This window comes from Crocuta crocuta, unplaced genomic scaffold (assembly GCF_008692635.1).
Source record: "Crocuta crocuta isolate KB4526 unplaced genomic scaffold, BGI_CrCroc_1.0 scaffold363, whole genome shotgun sequence".
Taxonomy (NCBI): Eukaryota; Metazoa; Chordata; class Mammalia; order Carnivora; family Hyaenidae; genus Crocuta; species Crocuta crocuta.
The window spans coordinates 1,128,836-1,153,474 of NW_027531626.1; the positions used below are offsets into that span (position 1 = coordinate 1,128,836).

Below are 24,639 nucleotides of genomic sequence, written 5' to 3' on the forward strand. Positions count from 1 at the left end.
GCAGGGCTGCCTTCTCCTCCCCCGCCCGCCCTCCCGCGCCGCGAGCAGAGTCGAGTGCGGGGAGCCCGGAGCCTTTGAGGATAAACTCCGAGCGCATTGTTTCTCAGCTGCGGGTAAACACAAAAGGCATTTCTGCCTGGGGCGTAACCTCCTGTGCGCGAACCCAACTACTCCTAGAAGACGGGCGTGCACATGAAGTCACTACTGCTCACTCCCTCAGCATCAATTAAACTGCTCTTTGCAACTCAGTTTTAACTTTTTTTCTAGCTAGTGGGAAAAAAAAAGTTTTGGAAGAGCTGCATATGAAGATCCAACTCTTGTTCTGTGGCCTAGAACTTTTCAGCATCCTAGGAATTGTGGACTTGAGCTTCCGTGCACCTGTGGGGTCTGCGTCCCCTGGGGCAGGGTGTCTCTGCACGGACAGACTCTTTGGTTGGAAAGTTGGGAGGTTTCTGTTACTGGCCGCTTGTACACATCCTTCCTGGCCCTCTCCCCATTTAATTACGGGGTGGGGGTGTGGGGGATCACTTGTTTTGCCTATCTGGTTCTTCAGGGGGTAGTTCCAGGCATTGTGATCTCACCTCTGTTTGGACACTTTTGTCTAAACTCAGATACAGTTTAAATTGTGGGTCAGGTAATATACAAAATACACTTGGCTCTACTTTGGGGGTTAAGGAATTCATTTATGTGACCCTGTTCTCTCTTCCGGTGTAATTCTACGTCATGCAGGCTTTTAGGTTCTCCCATCTTTTCCTGATACATGATCATTACTCTTCTACCTCGGCAGCTCTGGACTGGGCATGCTGCGTATGGCTGAGGACTCTCTGGAAGCCAGGGGAATGTGGACGCAGGAGGCTGAGCTTGCAGGGACCCCGTAGGCTTGGGTTTTCGGGAAGAGAACTTTGCTTCTGTGGACTCAGGCATCTTGCTTTGTTTCAGGCTCAATGTTTGTGGAGGGCAGTGCTGCCATGGCTGGAGTAAGGCCCCTGGCTCCCAGAGGTGCACCAAACGTAAGTTACCGTGCTCGCTGTGGTCCCGCACAGTGGGCAAAGGGGGGCTGTCCACATGAGGAGCGGGAATCCCACAGGGGTCTCAGGAACGGGCTCATGCTGCTCTGGAGAGGTTACGTATGCAAGACAGGGAGCCCATTTTCTTCAGCGTTCGTTACCCCTCATGAAGGGTTGGGTCACAGCAGTGATGGTGTATCAGCGCCAGCAGCAATCTATTGTACAGAACCGTGCCACGCATCCAAGGTTCCCCTGCACCTACCCGACTCTGTGTTAGTCACTGCCACACCTGTGGATCAGGAGCTAGGAAAAAAAACATTCCCATTGGAGAATGTGCCATTTGCCAAACCAGCACAGTGAACTCAAACTTGGATATTGACAGCCGAGAAACATTTTTTCAGTTGATGGCCAGAGGGGAATGGGAAATAGGTGGCCTTGTTCTGAAATAAAACATGAGCAGTTTTTAAAGCTTTCTGAAAACAGCAACAAGAATCCTCCATCTTTGAGGCCTGGTTGTTTCCCAGGAGACGATCACTTCACTGTTCCTTCAGAACTGACTGTGTGGTCTTCAGCGCTTCTCCAATTAATACACATCTTTTTTTTTTTAATTAAAATTTTTAAAAAAATATTTATTTTTGAGAAAGAAAGAGACAGAATGAGAGTGTGGTAGGGGGGAGAGAGAGAAAGAGACAGACAGACAGACAGACGGACAGACAAAGAATTAGAAACAGGCTCTGGGATCCTAGCTGTCAGTACAGAGCCGGACGTGGGGCTCAGGGCTTGAACTCACGAACTGAACTGTGAGATCATGACCTGACCTGAAGTTGGACACTTAAGTGACTGAGACACCCAGTGCCCCCACCAGTTTATACACATTTTAGCAGTGTTTTAGAAAAATGTATTATTGGTACGTGCAGGTTTGCGAATGCCAGATCACATTTCCCCGATGCATTGTAAAGTTGAGGATTCAGTTAAAATGTATTTTGAGGCTCCTCTGGACAAGTTGCCTCATTCTGTTGCTAGCTGGAAGTAATAAAAAAAAAATCTTCCCCTCAGAAAGAGTTTATCCTTCTTTGGTTTCTCTGTATAGAGCTTGAGCTGTAAACATTGTGGATTGGAATCATCCCAAATTTTAGCTGCTTATATGTCTGCATCATAAGTCAAGTTTAGCAATTTGTTTTGTATACAGTTCGGATATTAAAATCCTGATTTCATATTTTAAGTATTTCGTATTAAAAATACATATGAGCACTGGGTTTCTATGGAAACCAACTGTACAATAAACTATTTAAAAAAATAAAAATAAAATATAGTTTGGATTTTGAAATATTGGGAAAAATTTCTAGTACGGTCATTCTGGTGAACTTGTTAAAAAAAAAAACCTTTATGCCTTGAAAGAAGCAGGAGGGCTCTGGCATGGTGGCTTGGATTTTCTAGAAAGGGATGTCCAGATAGGTTATGATTTGGCTGTGATCCAGGAGTAATGCTGGGTAGGAACTCACTATCAGCCACCTGATTATTGAATGCAAACTACTGGCTCAGAAATGCTCAGGGTTGTAGGCATTCAGACTATTATAATTTTTCACTTCTTCTTAGATTACACTTGACAATAGTACACCAGCATTTTCCTGAATTTATGATGACTCAGGTCAGATTACACACCCTTTCCTCCCTTCAGTATCTCCTTCCGCTCAAAACCTGGTATGATACGGTTTGACTGTAACCTGGAGATAACCCATCCGTGACCGCACCACTGCTCTGGGATGTTGCTGTGTAAAGTAAAAATACAGAGCAGGATTTTATAGACAGTGGGTGGGTGCTCCTCCTTGACGCCTGTTAGAGAGCATGCACCAAGACTGGAAGATGTTTACTTGGCAAATGATTCAATCTGGTGTCTTCTCTGGAAAGGTTTTCTGAGGATTTGGGGATCCAGAGATGTTCTGGAAGATCCAAAGATACCCTAGAAGGAGATCTTGAGGAAGCAACCACTTCATGGCTTCCTGCTGGTTCAGGCGGGGGGAGGCAAGAGCATGTTTGTGCTGAGGTTTGATGGGGTTTGCCCTTTGGTGACCCAGAAAGAGAGAAGCTACAGAAGGCTCTGGGTCAGAGCAGTGACTGCAGGGTCCCAGAGGAAGTTGCTACATTGATTGAGTCTCACAACACACATAACAAATACCTCTGGCTTTAGGTTCAAGTTCACTTTCCAGTTCCTAGAGGGTAATCCTTGGACAGCACCAGGGTCTAAGCAATGCAATATCACTTTCTTTTCTGATGATTTTTTAGCATTCAAACAATTGGCCTTCCTGTACTGTCCGATCTGACAAATTAATTCAGACCCAAGTGCTGGAAACGTAATGACTCCTTTCAGGAATAATTTTAAAAGTGATGCTGGGGTAGGCCAGTGTCCAATCCAAAGTAATGTATGTATTAGGCAGATATGTCTCAATGGGAGACTTGTTTTGTGTATGTGGGAGAGCCAGAGAAACACAGGAGCCTTCCTCCTTCAGATGGGATGACTGGAGTTACCATTGGGCTGTGAAACTTGTGATCATGGCGGAGCAGTGGGCTGCTGGAGAAACCCCTGGCCCTGAGTTCGAATCTTGAAGCCTTGACTAGATGTGGGGCCTTGAGGGATTCACTTGACCTCTCTGACCCTATATCTTTCCTTCCAGAAATGAATGTGCTAAAACCTTGCCCACTTTGTCAGATTGTTTCAGGTGTCCAGGTGAAAAAGAATGGGTGTAAAAGCCTTGATGAAACCAGAAAGATTCTTAGTTTATTATTGGATAAAGCCAAGCAAATTCTGTCTCATTTATCTATTATTTGGTTTTCTTTTTTTCCTATGTGTTTCCCCAGCTGCTGTTGTCATCGTTGTCTTTTTGAATAACATAGATTTGGGTCCACCTTTTTTAAAAAAAACAGTCTTTTTTTTTTTTTTTTAACATTTATTCTTTTTTGAGAGGCAGAGAGACAGAGCACAAGTGGGGCAGGGGCAGAGAGAGAGGGAGACACAGAATCTGAAGCAGGCTCTGGGCTCTGAGCTGTCAGCACAGAGCCCAGTGTGGGGCTTGAACCCACAAACTGTGAGATCATGACCTGAGCCAAAGTCGGACGCTTAACCGACTGAGCCACCCAGGCACCCCTGGATCTTGTTTTATATTATAGCTTTAAAGTAGTTTAGGGTTGGGGGAGGGGGAATGGGGAGATGTTGATCAATGGGTACAAAGTTTCAGTCACACATGATGAGTAAGTTCTGGGGATCTAATGTACAGCAATGTGACTGTAGTTCGCAGTATCGTGTTATCTACTTGAAATTTGCTCAGAGAGTAGATCTTAAAGTGTCCATACTCCCTATACCATGTCAATCATGTGAAGTGATAGGTATATTAATTAGCTTGATTATGTTGATTATTTCACAATGTATGTGTGTATCAAAACATCCTCCTATACTGTAAATATATACAATTTTTATTTGTCAGCTATTCCTCAGTAAAGCTGGGGGTGGACAGAGAAGGAATGCATGATAAAGCCAGTCACTCTCATGCTTTCCTGGCTTTGACTACCAAGAAAAAAGAAAGTTTGGGTTGTTCTTAATGGTTTATTTATTTATTATTTTAAAAAAGTTTATTTACTTATTTTGAGAGAGCACGCGAGAGACAATGCACAGGGGAGAGGCAGAGAGAGGGAGAGTGGGAGAGAGAGAGAGAGAATCCCCAGCAGGCTCTGCATTGTCAGCACAGAGCCAGATGTGGGGCTCGAACCTACAAACTGTGAGATCACGACCTGAACTGAAATCGAGTCAGGTGCTTAACTGAATGAGCCACCAGGTGCTCCCTGAATGATTTATTTTAGTAGAAACTTAAAATATATTAAGTATTAGATTATTTGTGTGTCTGTAGTTCTGTTTGGAGAAAATGTGCTGTGTACAGGTAAAAATGCTCCCCCAAGTTGTACATAAATGGAAAAAATCCTGACACCCATTTTTGTGACACTACCTACTTCAGTAAATAATAGTGAACTTCGGATTGCAAAAAAATTGATTTGTAGTCTTTGTCCTCTCTCACTTCCTTATTTTGCTGAAATTGAACAATTGCACTTGAGTATGCTTAATAAAGCATACTTGTGAACACAAAAATCAATGGTATATCTATATGAAGTTCCCCGTTAAGTTAGTAGTCATAAAATGCATGTGCACGTCTAACTGTACTACCCAGGTTGTCTCCTAATTTTCCTTATATTTTGGGGATAATCGAAAGAGTTTAGCTGAAGAGTTTCAGTTTATATAAGTCATGTCCAGTTGTTACCAAAAGTATTTCTGCGTAAGAGATCAGTTGTGTTTATTATCTTCATTTTGCTTAATCCTGAAGAAAATAGATGCCCTTGGAGCCAGACTCCATTGTTTTTAGTTGATTGAAATTTAATTTAAATGGGCCATAGGTAAATGCTTCTGAAGACTGAAGATTTTGTGAACTTTATATTGCAAATCAGGTATGCAACGGGCCTGCCTTCGCTGGGGCAGGGAACACATATGTACATCTGCAAAGGTGGACTTGGGGGGCTCGCAGCTTGAGATGCATGTTACATGTTAGGGCTGCTTTGCTAGAGATCCTGTGTGTGTGGATTTCTAGAAGTTGAAAGCGTAGTGTGGGATATATCCCTTTAGTTCTTAATACTGGGTGACTGTTGCTAGCGACCATCTGTTTTGGGCACAGGAGGTGGCACCACGTTTGTTCTCTCTCTGAAGAGTCTGCATTTGTAGGAGGGCTTTGCAGCTTCGAGACCTTTCTGGCACTCGGGCATTCAGTCCCTCCTGGGTCCTGTTTCTGCCTCTCCTCACTTTCACCTATTCTTCCTCTGTCCCAACAGAACCTACCACTTCTTGGTTCTTGCAGTCTTTTTGTCGCCTGCTCAGGGTAAGTGCAGGCTACAGACAGACACAGTCGGTGGGCCCTGCTTTAAAGAGGACACTGGCCTGGGAGCAGAGGACCTAGAAGAGTCTGGGCGAGATGCGGGCAAGGCCAGGTTGGCAGAGTGAGGCGGACGGAAGAGGAAAGACGGCAGGTTGGAGTCATACGCTGGTGCCTGGCACGCTGCGGGCCCCTTCCGTAAATGCATGGATGGTTCTTTCATTTCTTTAACGGATATCTGTTTAGCTTTAACATGTGCCAGGTTCTATGAATAGAGGAGAGACGCAGCCAGCTGTAGGGAGTACAGGGTCTGTTTTTACTCACTTAACTCATGGCACATCAAATGACTTGTTCTCTCCTTAGCAAGAAACAGAAAAATCGATATTCCATTGCTTTTCCATTGGCATTCAGCCCACACTGCTTTGGGAAAAAAAAAAAAAACCACCCAAGAAAACCAAACCTAGGAATGTGCCTTAATGATATGCAGAGGAGACAGCTATGTGTACCCTTAGTAGATGCAGTAGATGGCATCGTCCAGGAGGGAGTAATGTGGCTGGAGTTCAGATGGCCCAGAGGACTTTCCAGGCTGTCTCCTGTCCCTTTTGGCTCCGCGTGCCGCTAGCCAAGCTTGGGAGTCGGGCCCAGAATGATTACACATTTTTTCGTATGCCTGCTATGGCCATTGACAGCTGCTTTGCCAATAGATCTGCACTGAGGTTTACCAGCGCAGCTGCTGGGAGCACGGGTGGGAGGGCCGGCTGGAAAATCTCGTCATGTGGCACAGACAGCCCCGGCAAAAGGGAGAGGGACCCAGAGGTCAAGTTCACGCTGGGTCAAATATGTGTTCTCAACACTAGTTAAAACAAACATTTAGGAACCGTAAATTCTGTGGTGCGATGGTGCTTAAGCCTGCTTCGCGAAGCCCTCCTGCAGCCCGTGGGCCGGCTCCTGCCTGGCCTGCTTTAGTGGAGTGTTTCTCTGCCCAGGGAACCCTTGGCCCTTAGGAAGCCTGACTTGTTGAAAGGACCTTTGGCAGCCTCAGGAGTTTGCTGTTTCTGATCCTGTTATTTGTTGTCTTGGATATTCCAAACATACTCAAACATGTTTGGGGAGCTCGAATTGAATTTTCCTGAAATGCAGATTTTGTTTCCAAGTCCTTCCTAGCAAGGAACAGAGTGACTTGGAGTGCTGGGGCTGTGTCCCCTCTCTTCACACTGACCAGGATCGGAGTGTACGCTGAGGAGCTGCTGAGAGGGTGAAGGCCACGGCGTGGTGCTTTCTAGCTGGCGGGGAATGTGTTCTTGACCTTCACACCCTGGGTGGGCAGAGGGAGGCAGGCATGGTTTATTACCGCCTTTACAGGCAGGGGGCACTGCTTGGACCCCACCCCAGATCTGTGGCCCCCTTTTTTTTTTTTAATGTTTTGTTTTATATTTGAGAGAGAGAGAGTGTGTGTGTGCTCGAGCAGGAGAGGGGCAGAGAGAGAGGGAAACACAGAATCTGAAGTAAGCTCCAGGCTCTGATCTGTCAGTACGGAGCTAGACATGGGGCTTGAACTCATGAACTGTGGGATCATGACCTGAGCTGAAGTTGGACGCTTAACCGACTGAGCCACCCGGTCGCCCCTGGTTGGCTTTTGATTCCTTGTTCTTTCTGCTGCCCTAGGCTGCCTGGACGTCTGGGGCTGCAGCCCCTCCTGACCGCCGGGATAGGGACTGGCTCATACAGCCCAGACTCACTGTGTGAGTTCCCCAGCTGGGTTAGTTTGCTAGGGCAGGCCACAACAAAGTACCACAAACTGGTGGCTTAGAACAACGGAATGTTACTGTCTCAGAGTTCTGGAGACTAGAAGTCCAAAATCAGTCGTAGACGGCCTTGGTTCCTTCAGGAGCTATGTGGGACGGGTCTGTTCCAAGCTTCATTCCTTGGCTTGGGAAGGCCTCCTTCTCCCTGAGCCCCTTTATATCTTCTTCCTTATATATGTCTTTGTGTCAAATTTCCTTTTTATTAGGACACCAGGCCCCCTTCATGACCTCATTTTAACCAGATTCCCTCTGAAGACTCTGGCTCCAGATAGGGTGCAAATAAGGTCACATACTAAGGTACTGGGGGTCTGGACTCCAACATATTTTTTTAGGGGGTAGGAGGATTCAGTCAACTCATAAAGTCAGCCTAAAGGTGCTGTGCACATGGGCTTCAGAGGTGGGCTACTCAATGGTTGGGTCATTCCTGGGGGACTCTGAGCGTCCCTGCCAACGACCCATAGATACAAGCATGGGTGGGTGGAAGCTGAGTTGGGTCCCTCCCATACAGCCTGGGACTGTGGGTCTCTCTTGGTTTCTTACCTAACGCAGGCACTCTGGCTGTTCCAGGGATTGGGAGAGGTAAGGAATTGGCCCCTTGTGATTTTGGTTATAACTGTGGCCATTTTTTAAAAATGTTTATTAATTTTTGAGAGAGAGACAGAGGATGAGCAGGGGAGAGGGAGACATAGAATCTGTAACAGGCTCCAGGCCCTGAGCTGTCAGCACAGAGCCTGACACGGGGCTTGAACTCATGAACCATGATATCATGATGTGAGCTGAAGTTGGACGCTTAATTGACGGAGCCACCCAGGTGCCCCTGACTATGGCCATTTTTACTTGGTCTGTTTAAAAAGATTCTAGTGTGATGGTTCCTAAGTGTGAACTTGCAGCTGATCCCAGTAGGAGTTTGTGGAACTGCTTTATTGAATCAGTATCTCTTGGGCTCTTTTTTTTTTTTTAATTTTTTTTTTAAATATTTTTATTTATTTCTAGGAGAGACAGTGTGAGCAGGGGAGGGAGGGTCAGAGAGAGAGGGAGTGACAGACTCTGAAATAGGCTCCAGGCTCCGAGCTGGCAGTCAGCACAGACCCTGACGTGGGGCTCGAACCCATGAACCATGAGATCATGACCTAAGCGAAAGTCGGATGCTTAACCGACTAAGCCACCCAGGCGCCCCTCTCTTGGGCGCTTAACAAGCACCCCAGGTGATGCTGATGAAGGTGGGCCACCTTTTGAGGAACAGTGATCCAGAAGGCACCCTTTCCTGGGCATGATTTATGACTGTTTGTGTGGGACTTTAAAGACCAAGCCCAACACTTAACAATTTAGAAACTACTCAAGGCAAGAGCCATCTGGATTTTGATTTAACTCCATTTTTTAAAATGTTTTATTTTTGAGAGAGAGAGAGAGACAGGGCATGAGCAGAGGAGGGGCAGAGAGAGAGGGAGACACAGAATCTGAAGCAGGCTCCAGGCTCTGAGCTGTCAGCACAGGGCGCGATGTGGGTTTAAACTCACAACTCGTGAGATTATGACCTGAGCCCAAGTCAGATGCTTAACTGACTGAGCCACCCAGGTGCCCGGTAGCTCAGTTTTGAACATTACATACAAAAATTGCTGCATATGGGGTTATTCCATCCAGTTTTTCTTCAGTTGGTTGAATGTTTGATAAATATATGTATATACTGTTAGAAGAGTCAGAAATATGTAAAATTGTGAATGATACATAGATGTACTTAAATGAAGTATTTTTATTTATTTTATTTTATTTTTTTTTTACAAATAGTTTATTGTCAAATTAGTTTCCACATAATTAAATGAAGTATTTTTAAAAAAGGTTTAAACACTTTGGAACATACAGGATGTTTTTTTCCCCACTAAATATTCTGTTTTTAATTATAAAATATTTTAAATACACGAAAACATAGAATAATAATATATCCTATAGCTACCCATCAGGGTCAGGTTTTGAAAAACTCCCTGATGTGGCCATTAAGTGCAACGATTACAGATAATGGAGGGACTGTGGTCTTATCTGGTGCTAAATGTGTGTTTCACTAATGATGTTTCCTGCCTTGTTAGTGGAGAGAAAATAATCCATAATTTGTTAGTCTGGCACAAATTAGTTGCTTTGGTACTTATGGAAAAATACATCAGAGGTGAATGTATTCTTATATGCTCGTGTGTACCTATTAATTTGCCTTGCTTATCAAGGATATTGAATATTTCATATAGGCAGAGTGCATTCGATACACAGAATCTGTACCTAAGATAATGTGGTTTCAAGAAGGAAATGCTACCTGTTACTCTTCTCCCCTACTCCCCTCCCCAGCCTACCTGCCTTTCTTGCCTCCCTCCTTTTTCTCCCCTTACTGGGTCTATATTTTGCTTGTTCTGAACAAGAAGGCAGTGTAGGTGAGTGGTTAGAAGTTCAGTCTTTGGAGTTAGGATCCAGGACTCCTGTCCGGATGGTAACACCCCCTCACTGTGAGACCAAGGAGGTGAGAGTGGGGAGAAGGCTGGGTAGTCCCAGCATTCACAGCACAGGGATAGTAATGGAACCATCATTGAGAGCCTGGTTTGGGGACCACAGGAAGTAATGTATGAACAGGGCATGCAGAGTGGGACTCCTGGCCAGCCACATTCACCTTTTCAGGGGCTCTCAATTATGCTTCTGCCTCCCCCCTCCTGGGCACCCCAGCCTTTTATATACTTCCGTTTGTGTTTCTTAGGCCCCCTGGTGAAAACCATGGCTCCCTCTTCCCCTCTCCCAGAACACGGTCATTTCACTCTTTCTTGGCCCTGGGTATGGGTAGGCTCCCTGTCAGCATGGAGCAGAATTTTCTTTGTGTTCTCTCTCTGTTTTTAAAAAGTTTAGTCATTTATTTTGAAAGAGACAGTGACAGCACCAGTGGGTGAAGGGCAGAGAGGGACAGAGAGAGGATCCCAAGCAGGCTCCACATTGGCAGCGCAGAGCCCGCCATGGCGCTCGAACCCACAAAACTGTGAGATCATGACATAAGCTAAAACCAAGAGTTGGGCGCTCAACTGACTGAGCCACTCAGGACCCCAGTACAGTTGCAGTGCAAATGCTAACCGAATTGAATAGAGTTGAATTGCACTAGCATCTCTGATGTTGTTGTGTTGTAAATACTGTTCTCTAAATACTATCTAGAGAATTCTTTCTTCTTTGTTTACTCTTACCTTTCAGCAATAATTTCCGTTTGGTTTTCTTTCCCCTCATGCTTATCCTTGCCCAACAGACACTGCTTATTATGACAGCCTTTCAAGGGCACGCCACCTTATTCTGCTGCTGCCAGCTTTCTTTCTGAAGGCTGCCCTGGCATGGCCCAAACTTTAAGACAACTTTTCCTTTCTCCTTGCCAATTTTAGAATCTTTCTGCTCAACATCATCTGATAGAGATTTGGGCCCAAGTAAAATGAATGTTGTATGATTTTCCCTGTAATTTAGATCCCTGAATACAGCTCTTGGCCAGCTACTCTATTCCCCATGGCTTTTTCACTGCACCACATTTGAGTAATATTGTTGGCACGGGTGTAAGTAAACAGTTTGCGAAATGTCGTGTTTTGTAAATTAGGAGATGGATGGGCTGGGTTTTGAATACACGCTGTTGGCTCTCCTGGATCAGAAGAGAGATAAGTTTGGTTGATGAATGGGAAGATGAATTTGCAGAAGATGTTGCTAATCCAGAGCTGATGGGGTCCACTTTGCCCAACTGATGGAATCAGTTATTCACAAGTGAGAACTACCTGGCTGGATGTATTTTGGTGATGAATGAAGGGAGACTCTTCACAGAGGAGATAGTTCTTCAGAGGTGAAGACAGCTAGCACAGAGGCCCTGGTGGGGATAGGTCTGGCCTGGCATGGGGACCTAGAAGTGAGTGAGGACCAGAGTGATAGGCGGTCAGGGGGCTAGAGCTGGATCCCAGTCAGGTCTCATAGGCTGTGTAAGGCCACAGATAACACAGGGGACTTGTAAATGCAAGTGAATTTTATTATTAAGGAATGAAAGACAAGCCAGAATTTGTTTTTTTGGCAGCCCTTCTTTGAAGACATGGACGAAGAATGGTTTAGATTGAAAATTCAATCACCTTTATTACTATTTTTTTTATTGATGAGAAAAACTGCATATATAACGGTGAAGTACCCAAGGCCAAGTACACAAACGATCATTGTAGCCTGACCGGCTGCACTGTGCCCAGATGGCCACACAAGCCCTGTGTTGAAGGCAGCTTCGGGCCTCTGCCGAGCTCTGGTAGACAAAGGTGACAGATGCTTTCACCAGAGCCAGAGGCCAGGATTTAGGGTTGAAAGCTTGAGGGTTAAAAAAAAGAAAAGCCCCTGGTCACTGCCGTGTTAAAAGGCAGATTAGTGGGGATCCTCACATGGTTCTCAATGAAAAATAAAATGTTAAATCCTTTAAAAATGAAAACTAAGAAACCCTCTTTGGCCACCATGGAAAATTCAGAGAGCAGTTAGGGTATGTTAAATTCAGAGCATACAACTTTTGGAATACACTTGAATGCTGTTCTGAGGTTTTGTTCAAACCCCCATCTCCATCCCCCCNCCTCTTCTGGGCCTTTTGGGCAGTCACTCACTGTCTCTGTGCGATTTTGTTCTGGTTTGTAAACGAGGTTAATAGCACTCTTTGGCTACACCTCCCATTTTGTAGTAAATATCCAATAAAATGAGGTTCATGAAAATACTTCACAAAAGAGCTGAGAAAACACATGGTGATTTATTCATAAAGTTTTTGGAAAAGTTTTCAGTGGGGGAATTTTTTTCTGTAACGTGTTGGTATATTTCTTGTCTTGAAAAATAGAGTGCTTAATGTATGACAGTGGGTTTTGATGATTACTGGTCTGTGTCTCATGTCTTTATATTGATTGTGCCATTTTACTGATGGTTTATGGTCTCTGGGGGAATGGCCTGGAGGTTGGTTTGAAAATAAACAAAAATACCTAAATCCCCCACTTTAACCACCTCCCCAACAGGTGACTTGCTTCATCTTCCTAGAAGTAGAGAGTAGGCAAAGACAGGAATCCTTTCAAGAGAGCTATGTTTCTTAACTGTGATAGTGAAAAGGTTATGTTAGGTTAGTTCCAAAATTTCTTAGTAATTGGAGGTGAAATAATACAGACAATAAGTAAATGAAAGGCAGGACCTGGTTTTGTTTTACTTTTTATCCATTAGGAAGTTGGTGTACACGGCAGTTCTGTGTATACAATAGACCCTCAGTAAGGTTTCTTGATTAGTAAGCATTACAAGTCACATTTGTTTCTGAGGGAAAGACCAGCTGAAATTCATTTAAATCAGTGGCTACTGAGACGATGTTATTAAGCAGCTCCTTTTGTATGAAAGAATGTATATGATGGCAAATCTTCCTGTGGGACCATTTTTAAGGCTCAGTTTTGAGTGTTAGAAGCTCTTTCTTTGGTAAAATTGCCCCATTCTGTCCAACAGTATAGACTGCTTGGATGACACTTCATAAACCTAGTGGCTCTCAAAGTATGGTCCCAAAACCGGGGATGACAGCACCACCTGGAACCTTATTAGAAATGCAAATTCTCGAGCCCTATCCTAGACCTCCTGAATCAGAAACTAGGCATGGGGCCCAGCACTGTGTGTTTAGGTACATTTACTTATTTAGAGACAGAGTGCGCAAGTAGGGGAGGAGCAGAGAGAGAGAGAGTCCAGTAGGCTCCATACTGTCACTGCAGACCCTGATGTGGGACTTGAACTCATGAACTATGAGATGATGACCTGAGCCAGAGTCCAGTGCTTAACCGACTGAGCCACGCAGGTGCCCCCCAGCACTCTGCGTTTTAATGAGCCTTCTAGGCAATGCTGATGCATGTATGGTTTGAGAACCATCACTCTAGCTGAATCCACCTCTGCTCCTTTTCAGTACACCTCCACCCATCACTTCTAGAGAGAGGAGGGGTGCAGGGGAATTGGTTCCCTTCAGTTCCAGGCCTTGGGGACTAGAATCTTGTTTTCGCCTCCTCTCCAAGGGCATGGAGCAGTCCCCTGGGCTCAGATGGGAACCTTGTAATCTGAGTTGTGCACGTTACCACACATTCTGTTCTGCGCAAGCACTGAGGAGACCCAGTGATGCCATTTTGCCATTCAGTGAATGTGAGTTTTGTACCTTTGGGACTTTCTAGTTTCTGTCGTGTTCTAATGTGGAAGATGCTTATATCACATCAAGGTGTGGTACTTGGACCCCCTTGTGCATCGCAATCCATTGTACGGTGCATAGCAAATGCAGGTTGTGGGGCCCCACCCCAGCCTTACCAAGCTGGAGCCCCAGGGGTGACCCCATGACCCTGGTTTTCACAAGCAGCTAGCAACCGATCCACACTGAGGGTTTACAGATTTACGGGGTGTATACTGGAACAAAAGATGTGAAAGTCCAGGAATGAGAGAAAGGTATTACCGAATTAATAAAAGTAACAGGAGAGAATGTGATATTTTGTTTTGGAGGCAGGTGCCATTACTCATTTCTAGAATAGTTCAAAAGTGAAATGAAGAGCAAACTCTTGTCCAGAACATGCCCTCAGCATTGGCAGGGACAAAGCTTTCTCCTGTGAGGATGAGATGGAGAAGGGATGAGGCTGTGTTGCTTGGCCATTCCTTGGGGTCCTGGTGACTCATTCCTGCACGTTGCTGAAGGAATGCATCAGATGTTGGAAACAGCCCAGTTACGAATTTCAGCAATGACCCGCACTTTTATTAGATGTGTTTTTAAGAAGGGAATTGCCTGTTACCAGACTAGAAACCTTTGTAGGAAGCGCTGAAGAAGGAGTTGCTTTGTTTGTCCCATGAAATAGGGAATTTTCCCCTCATTGCATATCTTTTTTTCTTTCTGCAGAATAAATGAGCACAAAGATACTTTACCTGAATATTGAAGAAAAATTAGGTCTTTAAAAAAATGTCTATTTCCTTTCCAAGTAGAAAGATCTTTTTGGGGGGGTAGGTGGGAAGAGTAAGGCTTATTTAAATCATCCATTTTTGTGGTAATAGTTCTACCTGCTTAAAAGTAAATATTTTATCTTTTCCCAATGTGAGCACATTTTTTGCATGTTATTTTTGATAAAGCACCCAAAGGGTTATCCTGTAGACAAAGCCACAGTCAAATGCTGCTCTGTGGAGCTCACAGTCCAGTGGAAAACCCAGAGGACTACAGCCCTAGGATCGTGGCTGATATGCCTTTGCTTAATTCTCTCCCCTCGAGTGTGGGTAGAACCTATAACTTGCTTCTAGTGAACAGAATATGGCAAAGGTGCTGGGATGTCATCTCCTTGGTTATGTTATGTTGTATGAGTCTCCCTCTTAGTCGACTGGAGTGAGAGATGTCATGCTGGCTTGGAAAAAGCAACTGCCCATTGTGTTTGCAGCTTGCCTTTGGACAGAGCCGCGTGGCAGCACCCTGGGCAGTCTCTCAGTGGCAGGCAGGATGAAGCTGGAGCCCTTAGTCCTACAGCCACAAGGAAATGAATTCTGCCATCAGCCTGAATGACTTTGCAAGTAGAGTCTTACTGAGCTGAGCCCCAGATGAAACTGCATTCCTGCCAACCCTTGATTGTAGCTGCTTGAGACCCCGAGGCAGAGGACTTAGCTATTCTGTGCCCAGACTATTGACTCATAGAATCTGTGAGATAATAAATGTATATTGTTCTTTTTAAAACAATTTTTTTTTTTTTAAAGAGAAGGTGTGTGTGAGCAGGGGAGAGGGGAAAAGGGAGAGAGAGAGGATCCCAAGCAGGCTTATGCTGTCAGTACACAGCCCAACTCAGGGTTTGATCCCATGAACTGTGAGCCGAAATCAAGAATCAGATGCTCAACTGAATGAGCCACCTAGGTGCCCCAAGTGTGTGTGTGTGTGTGTTTTTTTTTTTTTAAATTTTTATTTATTTCTAGGAGAGAGAGAGAGACAGCGTGAGCAGGGGAGGGTCAGAGAGAGAGGGAGACACAGACTCTGAAACAGGCTCCAGGCTCTGAGCTGGCAGTCAGCACAGAGCCCGGCGCGGGGCTCGAACCCACGAACCGTGAGATCATGACCTAAGTGAAAGTCGGACGCTTAACCGACTAAGCCACCCAGGCGCCCCAAGTGTGTGTTGTTTTAATTTGTTAAGTTGGTGATAACTTCTTAGACCTGTAAAAGAAAATCAATACAAGAAAGAATGTGTAGATCCTCAAAGAGTGGCTCAGACCAAAGCCTTATCCATCCACTCTAACAGGCTCCTAGTGAACCCATTCTTTGTACTGGCCACTTTCCCAGCCCTGCAGGTAGAAAATGGGAATAAAACACAGTTGTATCTTCTGGTATCTCCCTGTTTGGAATAGTTGGGGTTCAAAGGAGGGACATTACTCTCTTTGGGGGAAAAATTAGAGTAGGAATTGTTTGAAATAGATTTTGAGGATAGATAGAATTTGGACTTGGGAATCTGGTGGGAAGGCCATTCAGGTAATGGATAGTGCTGACTTCATAGTGTGGTAAGAAAAGGTGTTTTCCAGTTTGGAGGCCTTGGATTTGCTTTAGCCACAAGCCTTTATTGAACATGGAAGAATACCATTGGAGCTGAATAATGAGGTACAGTCATGGATTAAAATGGTAAGCTCTATGGCCAAAGTAGACAATATCAAAGTTTAATAACAATAAAGTTACTAATCATAGAGCCTCTGAAGCATCCTATGATAACTCTTTCCCTTAATTCAGTTGGATCATTGGATCATAAAGCCAGATTTTCCAAACAGTACTGAGTAATTTATTCTAAGGCATTTTTTACGGTGTTTTTTCCTATTGAGGAGGATTTGAGGGTCATGGATGTTATGTTTTTAGCTTTTAGCTGAGGGTACTCAAGGGAGGTCCATCAAAGACCTTCCCCAGGGATGCCATTTACAGCAAGTACTTAGCATGTTTGAGGGCAGTGTCAGTGACAGGTGGCCCTATACATAGCCATGAGCTCCTAAATGTGTCATTCCGAAGAGGGCTGTTGTGTACCTTGTGTCCTGCGTACCCAGATGGGTACAGAGCTCTCTGCTGCTGTGCTATTACTATTGATTGTCTCATTGTGCTGATATCACAAGTGGTTTTGTCCAGTCTTTTTTTGGGAGATTGGAATACATTTCACTTTATCCTTTCATCTCTCCTGACATTTCTCATCACTCAGGTTGGTAGTAGAAAGCATGGCTTTGAAGGGTCTTTCAATTTTGTGGTAACTTTTTAAGAAGTTATCACCATTTTAATAGATTAGAACAATACACATTTGGGGCACCTTGTGGAATCTTCTCTCCTCATGGGTTTTTAGAATAGGAGAGCAGCCTGGCACGTGGCTCAGCTTCACCTATAGCAGTGGTCCTGACTTGTGGGGTGGTGGGGCCAGGGAAGGAGAATGGAAGGGTCTTCTGTGGTCACTTCATGCTTTCTGAGCCTTCAATTTTGTAGGAGTGTGGTAAGGCCACGTGAGAACTGACTTTCCCAGGCTCTGTGGACTTTGATGGCCTCTCTTTACCAAAAGGGCTTTAAAAAATTCTGCCTAGTATTCCTTAGGGTTTGATAATAACACGTAAGGTGCATATTAAACTTACTTGAGGGAACAGTGCTATGTAAATATTGACTATAATTAGTCCTATATTTTGGAGAGAAGAGATCACTTGAATGTTGCTAAACTAGCATTGGTTTAAGTATTAGTATTAAAAACAAAGCTGTTTTTGGCTGGAACTCGGAGTGCCCCTCCTTTTGTACAAATAGTGTCCCCTACGGATCTTCGTAAGTCAGGGGTCTGGGTCTTCCAGTCCCAGGTGACACAGGGCCACGTGCGGAGGCCTTGAGGTGCCTCGCAAGGCGGACTAATGACGCCTCCACAGATTACTTTGGGTAACGCTTGCAACAAGCCAGTGATGAGCTACCATTTAACCTCTGGTTTTACAGACAAGAAAACAGGTTTGGCAGGGTTAAGCTCTTGAGGCAGGCCCCAGACCTAGATGGAGCTCCTCTTCATTTCTGCCTCAGAGAGGCATTCCGTCTAGAGGCCAAGGATGGTGCTTGGCCTAGTTCAGAGACACTGCCACGCCTGGAGACGTCTCTCTAGGAAATGTGCTTGGGTTCTCACTGGGATTATAGGGTTATCTGCCCTTCCTTTCTAATGGAGTTGAGTGAGACTTCCTCCCTTTAAGCAAACATGTGTAGTCGTCCCCAGAAACATGAAGAAGTATCTTAGGAGCTGGCATTCTTGTTCATGGTAAAGTGCACTGGGGGGCAGCTCTCGTTCTCTTTAGGCTGCAGGCCTCAGTGGGGTGGCCAGGGCCCTGCACACGGGTGTGGAGATGTTGGGGGGGGGGTGCCTTGTGTAGCCCTCCAGGCGCTCTTCTTGTTTCTTTTCTGGAAATCTCCGGTAAGACCTAGGTGTTCTCTTTTCCTGCCCTTCCATGCCTCTTCTGGTTGGCTGCTTTTCTCCTTCCCACACCTCTAAGCTTCTCCACTTGTCTGTTTCTGAAAGAAATAGCTAATTTGAGGAGTTCTAAGGGCATATTCTACTATCAGTTGCAGGTGCGAAAAGATTCGTTTTTATTTCTACTCTGACTAGTACATGGTAGGCACTCAAATATTTTTTGAATTTATTAATGAGTGAATTTTGCCCATCTTTCTGACCCTGTTGGGTCAATTAAGTGAGTCTTAGAAACATGGAAGATTGAATCAATTCATCCATACCTTTGAGGGAATTCCAGACTCTGAGCAGCCGGGGGCAGAGGATTTGCTAGGGCTTTTAGGATGATGTTGGGGAGGCGATGAACTGACTGGAGGATAGGGCCGAGACAGCTAAGGTCAAGTAGAGTGGGTGTCTGTAGGATGTGGTAGGAGAGAACGTGGACCAGTGGTCATTTTAGGCAGGACTGTTTGGCTATAAGTGAAAGACACACAGACTGGCTAAAGGAAAAGAAGCTCTTTACTGACAGATAACTGGGGGTCCTAAGCCTTATGCTGGCTTCAGTCCTCACTGGATTCAGGGGCTTGAATCGTTAAATCAGCACCAAACCATTGGTACTGGTACGTCATTTGCAGGGCCCAGTGCAAAATGCAAATGTGGGAACCATTGTTAAAAAACTGCATTAGGTTAAGTATCACCTATTAATAGTTTCTAAGCAAGAATACTAATAAGTCCTACCTCTGACCATTTTGGGAACTGCTGTACTGATCTGATAGTTATTGTGCCCACCAATATTCTGTTCACATGCAGTTGATAGAGGTCTGGCCAGTTAACTCACAGTCTCTTGTGTCTGTTTGGTCTTGGCATTCTATGAAGTGCTTCTAGAGCTCACGTTGAATTTTCAAATTTCAACCCACTGGTCAGTATTTATATCAGATCATATGGAGACAAAGTATAGGGTATATAAAAATGCATTTTTTTTTTTTGTAGTGTGATTTTAGTTTCGGCAACCTTTCTCTAAAGTTCTAACGGAGTTCCATTTAAAATGTCACTTGGGAACAGATGACGTGAGTTTCCCTAAGCTTAACGCTATTGGGTTGGAGTCATATCATCCTTTACAGTTTACTTCCATGTTTTTTTTTTAATTTTTAATGTTTTATTTATTTCTAGGAAAGAGAGAGAGAGCGAGCGAGCGTGAGCAGGGGAGGGTCAGAGAGAGAGAGTCACAGACTCTGAAACAGGCTCCAGGCTCTGAGCCGGCAGTCAGCACAGAGCCCGATGCGGGGCTCGAACCCACGAACCGTGAGATCATGACCTAAGCGAAAGTCGGATGCTTAACCGACTAAGCCACCCAGGTGCCCCTACTTCCATGTTTACACAAAGACTGGTCTCTGGGCCATTAACCACAGTTTCATGCATCCAGATGCTTTCCATACAGGTCTCTTGAATACCCTTTCTGGGACTGTTGTAGAAACTGTTCCCTAACTGGAGGTGTGTGTCGGAGGATCCACAGGTTGCCTGCTCCCATTCATAGCAGGGCACTGCAGAGTGGCTGTGTGGGTCAGATCGTTTCATTAGTAACTTTTATGACTCAATTTGCTATTATGATTCTACCTGTCTGTGCAGCATTTTCATCTGGGTGGGAGACCCTTTAAATTGAGCTTTGGGTGTGTAAGCGTTTTCCACAAAGAAGTCAGTCACCCCTGGAACCGTGGAAGGTTGTCGGGCACCGTCCTTTGTCTCAGGAAGCACGGGCCTTTGTTCATTCTTCTCAGTGGACGGCTCATCCCTCACAGATAAACAGTTTATTTTCAGAGATTATAATAGCTACTCCCCCTGGCTCAAAGTGGGATTACAGAGTTAAGAAAGATAGCCATAGCAGATTTTTGAAAGTGTGATGACAAACTTTGGACTTGAGAAGAAGAAAGGGTTTATTTTCTTCTGCTTGAATTTGTTACACATTCCACTTTTTATCTCCTGTCACAGAACTTGTGGCTGAAAGTCACAAAACAAAAGATGACCGCATATGAGCTTATCTTTGTTTTTAAATATTTGCCCACATCAGTACCTGCAACTGCAGAAGATTCAAGCCAATACAGTTTCTAAATGGACCTCAGGTGTCCAGAATTGCATGACCCAACACCCTTTGGTTCACGACACATTATCATAATTACTTGCAGACAAACCTTTATGACTCTAATGGCTTAACTATTCTTTCTTGACTTGTAGCTGTATAATTTAGCTTTTCATTGCAAAGCAGTCACCACCTGAACTGTGTAAATATGAAGCTGACTTTTGGTGGATGTGGAAAATGTTTTAAAGTCACACGTAAAATGAAAATGAGGTAAATAAGGGCTTGGGATCAGTGGACGAACTCATTGGCCTCTCTGACTTTTTCTTGTTGCACAGTTTCAGGGTTAAGTGACATTGATGCTTGGCTGAGTGACACGGGGTAAGGTTTCAGGGAACTGTTTTCAGTTGTTACATGACCGTGCGCTCTCGTCCTCTCCAGTGGGCGTCCTGACAACGGCAATGGCGTGGCTTAGACTCCTATTTGGAAATGATCTAGGAAGTCAAACATCTAATTCAGCTATCCCATCCCTGTTCTAATCTAGGAATCTTCCAGGCACTTCTAGCGCAGGCCATTTAGCCTGTACTTGAATTCTCCTAGACAGGAAGCTCACTCCTTCCTGACCACCCCTTTTATTTTACAGAGGACTTCAAATGTGAAAAATAAAATTGACTTTGTAGAGCTGAAACATGCTTCCTTATAACTTCCATTCCTTTGTAGAGTTAGTTTTTACTCGTAGATGACAGAGAGTCCTCACGTGTATAAATATTGGAAGAGTTTGTTAGATGGTCATATCTAGGTTAGGACTCTTAATGCTTTCTCAGTTTGCTTCTCTTTGATAGCATGTGAGAACATTTGCTCAATTTAGCAAGTATTGGTCGAGTATCAGCTGTATGTGAAGCACTCTCCATCAGTGCTGGCTGGAAGACCTTTGTGGGGGACAAAGATAACTTGGTTCCTACCTTTCAAGAGTATGCTTTGGTGTGAAATGGATCAGAAAAGCATGTGGTTGGATGCAGGAGTGGAACCAAGTGTCACTGGGGTCTAAAGAAGAGAGAGTGACCTCAAACTAGCTGTGTTAGAAGAGTTCCAGAGCCGGATCTGGAGGGAATTAATATAAGGTGTTTTTGGAGGCCGAGTCTGGGAGTAGGGCATTCTAGGCAGAGACCGGTGTGAACAAAAGCCCAGGGATGGGGACCGTAAGTTTTGTCCAAAAGCACAGGAGGGTTTCTATCTGCTCAGGTTGTGGGATGCTTGGGGGAGGCAGGGATGAAGTGGTAGGTTGAGGCAAGAGCCGGGAGAAGCTTGATGGCCCACCTCACTTGTTCGTCCTGCAGCCCATGATTTCATTGTGAGGCACACACCTGGCTTTGAATCTGGGTGTTCGGCCTCAGCTGCTGATCCCAAGACCGGGTTCTGTGTCCATGGTAAGGACTGCACAAAATGTAAGCAAAGAGTTCAGCAGCACCTGCCTGGTACATGGCAGAGTCTTGGTAAACAGCCACTGTTAAGATTTCTGAATTTGCCCCGGTTGCCCAGGTCTCCTGTTATCTCTGCAGCTAGCAAGCGACCCGGAAGCCGCCCCATCTCGGGGTCATGATGGGCAGCAAGATGGCGTCTGCCAGCAGGGTCGTTCAGGTAGTCAAGCCACATACTCCATTAATAAGGTTCCCTGACAGAAGAGACAATCCTAAACCCAATGTATCAGAAGTTTTGAGATCAGCAGGACTACCATCTCACTCTTCTTCAATTTCACAGCATTCTAAGGGAAGTAAATCACCAGATTTGCTGATGCATCAGGGTCCACCAGACACTGCAGAAATTATAAAAACATTACCTCAGAAATACAGAAGGAAGCTTGTGTCTCAAGAAGAAATTGAATATATCCAACGTGGAGGTCCAGAGTAATCACTGACAATGTGGCTGCTGTTTGTCATCAGACAAAAGAATAGTCTTTACAATAAAGGACTTCCAAACTGGCACATGAGAAATTATACATTAAACAACTTGAATAAATACTCTTAAAAAAAAAAGAAATAGAACATTTAGATGGACACTTATATCTCCTAATATATATATGTTGGTCAGCTTCTCTACAAGCTTACCTAATTGTTTATATACTTATTAAAGTATACATTTTTAAGTGTTAGCCTATTAATTTACTCTTGATTATCAAGTATTATCATTTGTTGAGCTATTAAAAGCATACAATATCTAGTAAACTGTCACAGGTTTCCCATAATTCCAACTTTTGTTTCAGTTCCTTTTTTTTTTCTTTTTTCTCTTCCTCCTCCCCTCCCTTCCTCCCTTCCTTCCTACTTTCCTTCCTTCATTTCAGAGAGCACATACCTAATTGTTTATATACTTATTAAATATACAAAAGTGGGGAAATGGCAGAGGGAGAATCTTCAACAGGCTCCAACTCCAAGCTCAGTCTGGAGCCTGATATGGGGCTCAGTCTCATGACCATGAAATTATGACCTGAGCTGAAATCAAGAGTTGGAAGCTTTATTGACTCAGCCACCCAGGCACCCCTCAATTTCTTTTTAAGACATGCAAAGATTTATCAAATAGAATTGCTGTTTCAGGGAAGTGATTTTCCTAAGTTGGATGAGGATCAGTGAAAGAATGACTCCATTATTAATTTTCTTTACATTTTTTCATTCATAAAATTACTTGTATATAAGTAGTTTAAAAAGCATATCCTATGTCTAAACGATAAAAATACAGCCAAGGTAAAACAGGTGACTTTGTGGTATTAGAACTGGGAGTTAATACAAAAGATTATTTGTAACCTACATTCAGAAGAAGATAAATATAACCTAGAAACACGTAACATTGACTAGAAACTGCAACTTACTATGTTATTAGGGGTGTTAAGAAAGTCTTATTCTTTTGATTTTTTTTTTTTACTGTTTTGATTATCATTATGTGTGCAAATTCTGATAACCACTAACTTTCTCAAACTTAATGTGTGAAAGCCTCAAAATCAATCTAAATATTTACCTTATTAAGGCAATTTATGAAATTTTAATAAGGTCTTACAGATGTATTATTGTGAAACTAAAGCCTCACAAAGCTAAATAAATTTTCTTCCATACCTTGAAAAANGCAGTGGGTGCAGGGCAGGGTTTGGGGTGGGGGGGGGGCTGGGGGGGGAAGCCACTTCAGGGGCAGTGCTCCAGGTTAGAAAGGAAGGTGTAAATGAGGCAGAGGGGGCACAGGATTGAGGAGGAAGAATCAGATTTCATGTTTTGGGCGGGAGGAGGGCCGAGAAGTCCTTCAGGTGTCTGTGGGCGCAGGAGGTGGGCAGGCGGGCTGCCCTTCAGGGTCTGTTGGTGGAGCGTCTCCCCAGGTGGAAAGAGTCTGGGCCTGAGGGGTGAGCTGCGCAGCGGGGAGACTCAGGCTGGTCCTGCACAAGAGCAGCCAGAACCTAAAAGGGGCTAATTTGAAAGCAGAGAAAGGAATGAATTCAAGAGACACAGTGAAAGGAAAATTGGCGGAGACAGTCTGACAGATGATTCCCGGTGTCTTAAGAGTTCTCAGGGAAAACCCAACACAATTGTCACATTGTTTTTACACACACACACACACACACACACACACACACATTTCAATCCAAACACCATCTATTATTTAGGCCTGTTAGTTTCCTCAGAAAAACCCTTCAGGAAATCCTCCGCTCTCCTAGAGAATGTATCTATATTTAGGAGACTTTTAGAGAAAGCCTATTGTTAAGTTTTCGTTTACTGGCTAATCACTAAGAGACTGTAGAATGTAAATCACACGGCTGTTCGGAGTGGGCAGTGGGAAGAGAGCTGCCTTTTTTGTTCCCTTGAAGACCATGAAGTGAAAACGTGACTCAGTCCTTTGTGACCCCAGGGAACCCAAGAAGGGTGGCACTGGCAGGGACCACAGGGTCCCTCTTGTATGAGGGGGAGGAAACTGAGGCCCAGAGCATTGTGACTGGTCCAGGGTCACACAGCTCATTAGAGGCAGAGCCTGCAGCCTGATGCTAAGCGTTCCTGGGGCTTGAAGTAACCCATTTTTCCCGGGCCAGGACCTTTGGGGCCACATTCCTAAGTGGGTGGCCCAGACACAGACGGGTCTCACATGAGGAATGTGTGTATGTGCCTGTGTGTGGTGTATGGGGTTATCTGGTGACTGTTCAATTACAGTGTTCGACAGCTGGATTGTGGGAAGGGACGGTGGGCTGACCCAAAAGATTATCGCTGTGCCCTCGTGATTGTTAGAAGAACTTTCTAACAAGTGTCCCACGGAAGAAAGTGCTAGACAGGAAGCAAGAACTTGTCATTGGAAGTCTTTCAGTAGAAGCTAACAGCCACCTGCTCAAGTTAACAATAGTTAACATTCACTGAGCACTGACTGTGTGCC

General features: G+C 44.5%; 2 protein-coding genes across 7 annotated transcripts in view; both read left to right on the forward strand.

The window, feature by feature from the left end:
• The first annotated feature begins 944 nt into the window (after positions 1–944).
• The window catches only part of LTBP1 (latent transforming growth factor beta binding protein 1), a 399,796-nt gene continuing 376,101 nt past the window's right edge, over positions 945–24,639 (forward strand). For 5 of the 6 annotated variants that reach the window (XM_077772762.1, XM_077772764.1, XM_077772765.1 and 2 more), the window contains exon 1: positions 945–1,010. The gene's annotated coding sequence lies outside the window, so the exon portion shown is untranslated. The remainder of the gene's footprint in view (positions 1,011–24,639) is intronic. The other variant, XM_077772769.1, reaches the window with a different exon arrangement.
• Positions 21,776–23,344, forward strand: LOC144238866 (alpha-ketoglutarate dehydrogenase component 4). Its single transcript, XM_077772778.1, has one exon. The coding sequence runs from the start codon at positions 21,841–21,843 to the stop codon at positions 22,150–22,152; it is 312 nt and encodes a 103-aa protein (XP_077628904.1). The 5' UTR covers positions 21,776–21,840; the 3' UTR covers positions 22,153–23,344.